Source organism: Xyrauchen texanus, chromosome 6 (genome assembly GCF_025860055.1).
Source record: "Xyrauchen texanus isolate HMW12.3.18 chromosome 6, RBS_HiC_50CHRs, whole genome shotgun sequence".
In the NCBI taxonomy this organism is placed as follows: Eukaryota; Metazoa; Chordata; class Actinopteri; order Cypriniformes; family Catostomidae; genus Xyrauchen; species Xyrauchen texanus.
In genome coordinates this window covers 41,922,533-41,931,768 of record NC_068281.1, presented here as the reverse complement: position 1 = coordinate 41,931,768, position 9,236 = coordinate 41,922,533, and the positions used below count along the sequence as shown (strand labels likewise).

The window sequence follows — 9,236 nt, the reverse complement described above, 5'->3', positions numbered from 1 at the left end:
TGCTCTGCTGTAGTCTATTAATGCATAGTCTAAACTCACTGTGTTGTGGAGATTATTTTTCAGGAGTCATTCAGCAGATTCTGTCTTGCATTAAAAAATAATTGCAGTAAAAAAAGGCTCATCAACTGCATGTTGCACCACTGAAATATTTATAATCTAAATTATGCAAGTTAACAGTTATTCTTTATTATGTAATCTTTCCTTAAAGAATAAATAAATGTGCTACATCGGAAAAGGCATCTATTCTTTCCTAAACATGACAACTACAATAGTAGATTATGCACTGCAGTGCACACAACAACAACCTAAACTAACACCATAAAACAAGGTGTGGTTGGCAGGGCGGAGGGCGGGGCCGGCTTGTGATTCCACATACCCGGCCCCGCCCTCCGCCCTGCCACACAAGGATTCAATAATGATGGCCACGAAATGCACTTTATTAAACATGAAAATAATATGCAGAAATATGCTTTATAACTATTACAATAATACGTTTCCTCAATCAATTCCTTAACAGTAAATTTACAATAGAGACACGATAAACAAATTAGTATGTACATAACTGTGCTATGAAATCTGCACATTATAAACAACTTTGACAAGATGATGATACATTTTATGGAGAACTAACTAGTTGTAACTTGTACCTATAGTGACCTTTAAATAGACAGACTATTTGCTAAAAGCCAATGGAAAGTAATAACTTGTGCATTTCTGCTACTGGGGCAAAACAAATTTGAAAACAGCTGCACACGCACACTTTGGGAATCTCAAAATAATGCAATATAACACACAGAGGTCAACAATATTTGTAAACATGTTAAAGTAACGGACAGCTCAAAATACATTTCCTAGGATTACCTTAGTGAATCGGGGTTTTGAACATGGATTTTAATATAGGCCTACTTGCCCAATTATGTAATTTTGTTAATTTTTAACAAAATAATCTTCCATAGTGCAGTTTTGTGGCCCCGGCACACATACAGATACAGAAAAGTTCTTCTTCGATCACAGCCAAAAAGGAGTTCGAAACAGCTGATCAACAACAAACCGCTTGCGAACATACAAACACTGCCACACTGTTGGGGGAGGGGTTTATTTATATTTACATATGAGAAAGCTCAAGATTACATGTAAAGTATCAACTAATGTGACATTAAAATGTCAATGGCTTCATGCCTCATTCTATGAGTAGAATTCACATGAGATCAGTAAAAAAAGCTGTTTTAACAACTTGAAGATTATTTAAAATGTGATATACAGTATATATATTAGGGGTGTAATGTTCCATTTTGTCATGGTTCGGTTTGTATCATGGTTTTAGGGTCACAGGTTTTTTACAGTTTGGTATTAGCTTTGTTCAGATAAAATATTACTCCTAAATCCAAAGAATATTCAATTTAGTAAACACTTCAACAGGTTTGCCCTTAAATGACAATCAGTGTTTTACAACAGAAACCATAGTTCAACCATGTTATCTGCAGTAAAATCACAGTAACCACAAAATAAACATGGTTACTGTCATGGTTACAATATATAGTAAAATCATGGTTACTATAGAGAAACTACAGTATTACTGTTATAAAACCATGGTTAATTTTTGTCAGGGTCCTTTACTAAAAAAAAAAACTATTTCTCTAATCACTAAATCAACATTTTAACTTAATATCTGTAATGCTGGGAAGAAGACAAGAGAGCTGGATATAGGTGCATTAATGAAAATTAAAGGATTTTAATGAAAATAAACAAATACAAATAACTGGGAGACACAGGAACAAAATAAAACTTCCACGAGGGGAGACAAAAACATAGACAGGAGAAAACATCCACGAAGGGCACGGACAAAACACGGTAGGTCAGGATACATTCAAGTACACACATTCAACAACTGACCGAGAACAAGCAACCAACAGGGCATGATATACAAAAAGACTAATGAGTAGACGAAACACAGGTGGGGACAATGGAAGACAGCTGGCAGTGATGAGGGCAGGGAATTATGGGAAGTGTAGCCCATGGGGAACAGATGACAAAGGCAAAACACAGGGCAGACAACAGTGAATCGTGACAATATCTGTACTAATACTCTACATACATCATACATACATGGCAAACCTTTTTTTTTTACCTCCTAATATATATATATATATATATATATATATATATATATACATACATACATACATACACACACACAAACACTGGCGGTCAAAAGTTTGGAATAATGTACAGATTTTTCTGTTTCGGAAGGAAATTGGTACTTTAATTCACTAAAGTTGCATTCAACTGATCACAAAATATAATCAGGACATTACTGATGTAAAAATCAGCACCATCACTATTTGAAAAAAGCCATTTTTGATCAAATCTAGACAGGCCCCATTTCCAGCAGCCATCACACCAACACCTTATCCTTGAGTAATCATGATAAATTGGTGCTAGAAAATCACTTACCATTATATCAAACACAGTTGAAAGATATTTGGTTCATTAAATTAAGCTTAACATTGTCTTTGTGTTTGTTTTTGAGTTGCAACAGTATGCAATAGACTGGCATGTCTTAAGGTCAATATTAGTTCACAAATGGCAAAAAAGAAACAGCTTTCTCTAGAAACTCGTCAGTCAGTCATTGTTTTGAGGAATGAAGGCTATACAATGCTTGAAATTGCCAAAAAAATGAAGATATCATACAAAGGTGTACACTACAGTCTTCAAAGACAAAGAACAACTGGCTCTAACAAGGACAGAAAGAGATGTGGAAGACCAGATGTACAACTAAACAAGAGGATAAGTACATCAGAGTTTCTAGTTTGAGAAATAGACACCTCACATGTCCTCAGCTGACAGCTTCATTGAATTCTACCTGCTTAACACCAGTTTCATGTACAACAGTAAAGAGAAGACTCAGGGGTGCAGGACTTATGGGAAGAATTGCAAAGAAAAAGCCACTTTTGAAACAGAAAAACAAAAATGTTAGAGTGGGCAAAGAAACACAGACATTGGACAACAGATAATTCAAAAAGAGTGTTATGGATCTTAAGTGGCAAGTCCTACAGTTGTGTGGGGTGAAATGCCAAATGAGTATCTGGACAAACTGACAGCTAGATTGCCAAAGATTTGCAAAGCTATCATTGCTACACGTGGAGGATTTTTTTGATGAGAACTCTTTGAAGTAGTTTAAGAAGTTATGAAATTTGTTTCAAATTGTAATAGTAATTTTTCACATTATTAATGTCCTGACTATACATTGTGATCAGTTGAATGCCACTTTGGTGAATAAAAGTATTTAATAAAAGCAGTTTCTTTCTATAAGAGCAAAATCTGTACATTATTCCAAACTTTGGGCTGCCAGTATGCAGTAGATGATGTGTTATTTGTCATGTTTACCTTTTGCATTTATGACGCTAATGTGCTAACATTCTATTTGCGGCCATAATATCTGCCAATTACACTCTGTTATTGTAATGTATGATGACTATGATACTACTGCAAAGATGGGTGTATGAAAGAGTGTTGATGGGCAGAATACAGACAAAAAAAGTGATGATAGGCATAATCACACTTTGGACTGCAGATGGCATATGACTGAAGCAGCAAATCAAACAACAGAGTAAAGCTGCGTACACACTGCCAGCTACTTTGTCGAAGCATGTTGCCAGTGGCTGGCGTTTAGGTCACTAGTGGTGCGTATGAAGAGTAGCCTTTCCTCCATCTTTCCTTCACTGCAGGAGCTGAGAGAGTGAAGGATCACGTGAGCTCTACCATCTTCTCTCGTATTGGCTATCGCTCCCAATAGTCGCTCTTCATTTGCATAAAGTAAAACATTTCTCAACTTTGTCACGTCGCTGGACACGCCCACATCCGGTTGCCGGAAGTCGCCAGCTATCATTGAAAACGAATGAGATGAGGTAGTTTTGTCGCTGCATATTGCTGGCAGTGTGAACGCAGCTTTAATAGTCACACAAGAGTATTTGAGTAGATTTGATAATTACATTTTACTACAAAATCACATTAAATGGTCTTAGAAAATGCCTCTACGCAAATTATCGTACAGATGAAGTTAAGTTTAAACCAACTCGCTAAAGGCTCTGCACACCGGTGTGTTCATGCTGACTAATCTTAACTGACTGAACAGGAATTAGTTGTCAAACTAGGTGGAGCTCCAGGTCAAATCTACCAATGATGAGGACCAATAGCAATAAGAGGGTGATTAGCAGCCAGTAAGAGGTTTTCCTGAAAGTTCACCCAAGCTAGAAAACAACTTCGTTTTGGCCTGATTTTGTTCTATAATAACATCATACATGTTCGTTCTTCAATTTTGTAGGAAGTGTGCAGAGGCCTTTAAATGGTCTTTCTCCGGAGTGAATGCACAGATGAGTTTTGAAATTACTAGGTGTGAAACCTCTTGCTACCCTCAGATCACTGGTGTAATGTCTCTCCAGAATGAATTTTCATATGAGTTTTTAGGTTTCTTCGAACTTTGTAACTCTCTCCACATTGATGGCATGCGAAAGGTTTCTCTCCAGTGTGAATTCTTATGTGACTCTTTAGGGTACCTTTCTGCGTGAAACTCTTCCCACATTGAGGACATGTAAAAGGCTTCTCTGCAGTGTGAATTCTTATGTGTCTATTTAGGGTCCCTTTGTGCGTGAAACTCTTCCTACACTGAGGACATGTGAACGGCTCTTCTCCGGTGTGAATTTTCATGTGACGATTAAATTTTTCTTTTTGGCTGAAACTCTTTCCACAAAGATGGCATGTCAAATGCTTCTCTCCAGTGTGAATTTTCATGTGACAATTAAGGTTTTCTTTGTGTCTATAACTCTTTCCACACTGTTGACATGTGAAAGTCTTCTGACTTGTGTGAGTTCTTATGTGAATCTGAAGGCTTCTTTTACGTGTGTACGTTTTTCCACACTGTTGGCATGTGAAATCATTTTGTGCTCTTGTTGTTTGACTTATTTTCTGTGAGAAAGTCTTTCCTGTTTGGGAGCAATTAAATTTCTGTTCCTCTGCTTTGAAATGATCAGGTTTCTGATACTGATGTTTCTCCTCCACTTCATTCAGTTCTTGACCTTCCTCCTTCAGCTCCATCAGATCTAAAATGAACATGGGTAGATGACATGAAATTAGGTTATATGGGTGGATGACAAGGGCTGTGACATAATGTACCTCTTTCCCTTACAGAAAATGTATTTATAAAGCACACAGTTTTATGTGACGTTACTGTAAGACACGCCGCCATGTTTCTGACCAAAGTTCCATATACCTTCAATGTGCTGTGGAATGCGACAAAAGCCTTCAGGAGTTAAAAGCAGCTCAGAAATTCACACAGACGGCATCATCACAGATGTTTTGAAATATTGTGACCAAATCAGACCAGAAAACAACACAAAACATTTGTAATTTCTGAATGAGAGATGTTTACGGTGATGTACCAGTGGGTGTGTGTACTTGCCGGTCATCAGACACACCGGCATACAGAGATGAATCGTGGATCAAATATATTTAAATGTCCACGAAATACCAATTTGGCAATATTTACACTGACTTGAGACCTGTGCACATGTTTCCTGTGCATTCTTTACAGATCTGAATTCATGAATACATTGTATTAAGTGGAGTGGTGGTGGCGTAGTGGGCTAAAGCACATAACTGTTAATCAGAAGGTCGCTGCTTCGATCCCCACAGGCACCACCATTGTGTCCTTGAGCAAGACACTTAACTCCAGGTTGCTCTGATTGTCCCTGTAATAAGGGCACTGTAAGTCACTTTGGATAAAAGCATCTGCCAAATGCATAAACGTAAATGTAATATTAACCTCAGCGGTCCTGCTATTAACACGTGTTTTTCAGTGAAGAGTTCAGTGGAGCAGATGATGGGTTTTCACCTGTTAAGTCATGCTGTCAACTTTTTGGCCATGTGTAATATTTTCACAACCAGGATCAAAGATATAGTCACGGAGTTAAAGTTATGATTATTGGATGAATGTAATAAACATATGAATGAGAGGAAACCTTGCTACTAAATTGGTTGCTACATGTAATATACAGTAGGTACATATTGGGCCTATTCTGTGAATTATGAATGTGGATATGAGGCCTGGGTAGCTCAGCGAGTAGACTAAAACAATTTCTTGAGAGTGCAAAAGTTATCCATTTGCTTGGACAAATATTTCATATTCTAGAGAAGGCAATTCTATTTAGTAAAGAGGACTGTTGCTGTTTCTTGCAAATTATGTGGTCCGTGCATGGAGAGATGCTTAACAGCGAGCTGACGCTGACTACCACCCCTGGAGTCACGGGTTCGAATCCAGGGTGAGCTGAGTGACTCCAATCAGGTCTCCTAAGCAACCAAATTGGCCCGATTGCTAGGGAGGGTAGAGTCACATGGGACAACCTCCTTGTGGTCGCCTTTAGGGGTTCTCGCTCTCAATGGAGAGCGTGGTAAGTTGTGCGTGGATCGACAGCACGTGGAGACTCACAGTCTCCACGTGCTGTGAGTCTTAGCGGAGTCATGCACAACAAGCCACCTGATAAGATGCGTGGATTGACTGTCTCAGAAGCGGAGGCAACGGAGACTTGTCCTCCGCCACCCTGATTTCGGTAGAGGATTGCAGATCTCACGCTACATCTCACGCCACCATGAGGACCTACTAAGTAGTGGGAAATGGGCATTCCAAACTGGGAGAAAAAGGGATAAAAAAGGGTTTTTTTTCCCCTGTAATTTTCAACCCATTGGAAATAGATGCTGTTAAGAAACCTGGAACAGAGCACTTTAGTGTCCTATCTTATCAGCTTGGTTCAGTTAGGATCTCATGAGGACAAAAACAAATGGCCCAAATCTCTCTTACATTCGTCAAGCCCCGTCATAGTAAACACATATTGGTCGTACAGGACCAACAGATGTATTCAAGGAGTAGTGATGCAAATTCTCTTATAATTCAAAAAATATTCAGCTAAATGTATAAAGTCACTTCGCATGATAGAAGAACCTTCATTGAGGAATACATGGAGTGGCAAATCAAAAGACCACATAAAAATGTATGTCTTATGACGCTGGGTCATTTTTGACCCACATGCATTCTAGAGTTAATTCCTTCAAAGCTGGTGGTAAACCACAATAAAATGTTAAGATAATTGAGATCAGTGGTTCTTAACCAAGGTGCCACAATCTACAATGAGGCCTATTAAACTGAATATTGGGATGAAGTGGTAAATGAAGGAATTAAGTGGTAAAACCACTTTCTGCCTGTTCCTCCCTTCACAAATGACAATTTTACTAATTAGATTTCACCTTACAAAATATTCAACAACAGAAGTTGAGGTGAAAGACTTGTTCGAGTGAAACGCCAACCATAAAAGAAAAAAAACATTTGTCTAGTCACACAAGATTTCAAAGACTGCTCATAGGGCACATTTACACTTGGTCACTTCGTGCGTTTTTACTTATTGGATTGCTAACTGATTGAAAAAGCACATTCCATTTACACTAGGCCACATCAATGTGTCTCTGCCAAGCGGATACAAATCTGATCTTCAATTCCCACGCTTTATGCAAATAACACAGAGTTCACTTCCATGATTATGCTTATGCCGGGCAGAAAATGTAAAAGATGGAAGTTATTTTTAGAATCCAAGTGACTTTGAACAGTGCACGTGTGTCTCTATGTGTGCACATAGTATTTCCCTCCCTTTGGGCTTCTTGTAGGCAAGATACATCATGCGCGTTAGCTGCACTTATTGGCAGTGTTTAGCTTAATTTGCTGTTATCTATTGCGCGATGCGAGGCCTATGCAAATACTCCGTAGCAGCTGTTATATTTCCCGTTTTCCTCATGCTTATATAGTGCTGTTTGGGCGGAGTAAAGTTTATGCGCCTTGCACGGCCAGATGCATTTACACTTGACCAGTTTCATTTGGAATGCGTCTTAAACCACCTCCTGAAGTGGTTTGAGTGATCGGATTGCAATCTGTCTCGAATGCGTTCCTGAGGGCATCAGACAGCTATCCAATCTGTGAAAATGCATGAAGTGGCCAAGTGTCAGACTTGTTTCCACTTGTTTGTCAAGCATCTCTCCATACACTGACCACATCAATCGCAAGAAACAGCAGCAGTCCTCTTACAAAATAGAAATGCCTTCGCTAGAATATGAAATATTTGTCCAAGCAAATGTATATCTTTTGCACTCTCAAGAGATGATTTTGGTTTAACTAATTAGGTGCAATTATACTGATTTCTTGATTTTCTATGCCCTAAAGTGACTACTGAATAATCAAGAACTTACACCAACCTCTTTGTCCATCAGTATCTTCACTTTTTATTCTGCATGGTTGTGTAATATTGATGTCTTCAATCTCTTCTTTAATAAACTCCATCTTTACAGCAGTTTGTCTCACAGATCTCAGTCGTTTCACCTGGAGATTTCCCTCCTCATCTGGACCCATTCGGCAAGCTGCAGACAGGTATACTTGTAGAGACTGAACGACAGCCAGAGAAAATAATAGTTTTGAGATTTTAAACTTCTGCAAATTTAACTTCAGCATTCAATGTTTTATATCTGTAAGTACAGCCTAATAATGCATTGGCAAAGTTCACTTAAGTTTCTCTTGCCAATAAAGTTTAATATGAATGAAATCTTACCATTTGATCGTATTTTAAAAACATTTCATTTGCCCAAATCTTAATTACAACATGCCCACTGATTTTATGGCGTGTGTATACGTGTATCAAAGATTAATACCTGTAAAAAATTGTCTATTTAACTCAATCCGGAAAATTGAACATTTTAACATGTACACATTTTTTTAATTAAAATAAAAAATTACTAACCCGTTTCTTGCATGTTCTCTGAGACAAAGTAAAAATAAATAAACAAGAATCATACCTTTTCAAAGAAAAAGAGACGCGGCGCAGGCCTTATGACGTCACAACAACACAGCTGTTGGGAGAAGTAAAATAAAAGTCCCAATAAACGTGCTGTGTAAAATCACAAAATACACTGATTATTGTCTATTTCTCAACACAGAAGGCAAATATTTATTTAGAACTCTGAGAATTCCAGTACTAAAAAAAGGGGGTTAAAGTTGACACCACCACAAGAAATAGCAGAATATTAAATATCTATTGCCAATAATACTTGTCAGAAGATATATTGTAGAAATAATTAAATATAAACTGACTAATCAAAGGTTATGAGTTATTTGGAACTACATTTCCTTACATTAACAAATTAGA

At 37.8% G+C, this 9,236-nt stretch overlaps 1 protein-coding gene across 1 annotated transcript; it reads right to left on the bottom strand.

The window, feature by feature from the left end:
- Positions 1-1,715: 1,715 nt before the first annotated feature.
- Positions 1,716-8,916, bottom strand: LOC127644822 (gastrula zinc finger protein XlCGF7.1-like). Its single transcript, XM_052128220.1, has 3 exons — positions 8,887-8,916; positions 8,293-8,479; positions 1,716-5,099 (listed from the first exon to the last, which is right to left on the bottom strand). Exons 2-3 carry the CDS (start codon positions 8,444-8,446, stop codon positions 4,420-4,422), a joined length of 834 nt encoding a protein of 277 aa, XP_051984180.1. The 5' UTR covers positions 8,447-8,479; positions 8,887-8,916; the 3' UTR covers positions 1,716-4,419.
- Positions 8,917-9,236: the final 320 nt, after the last annotated feature.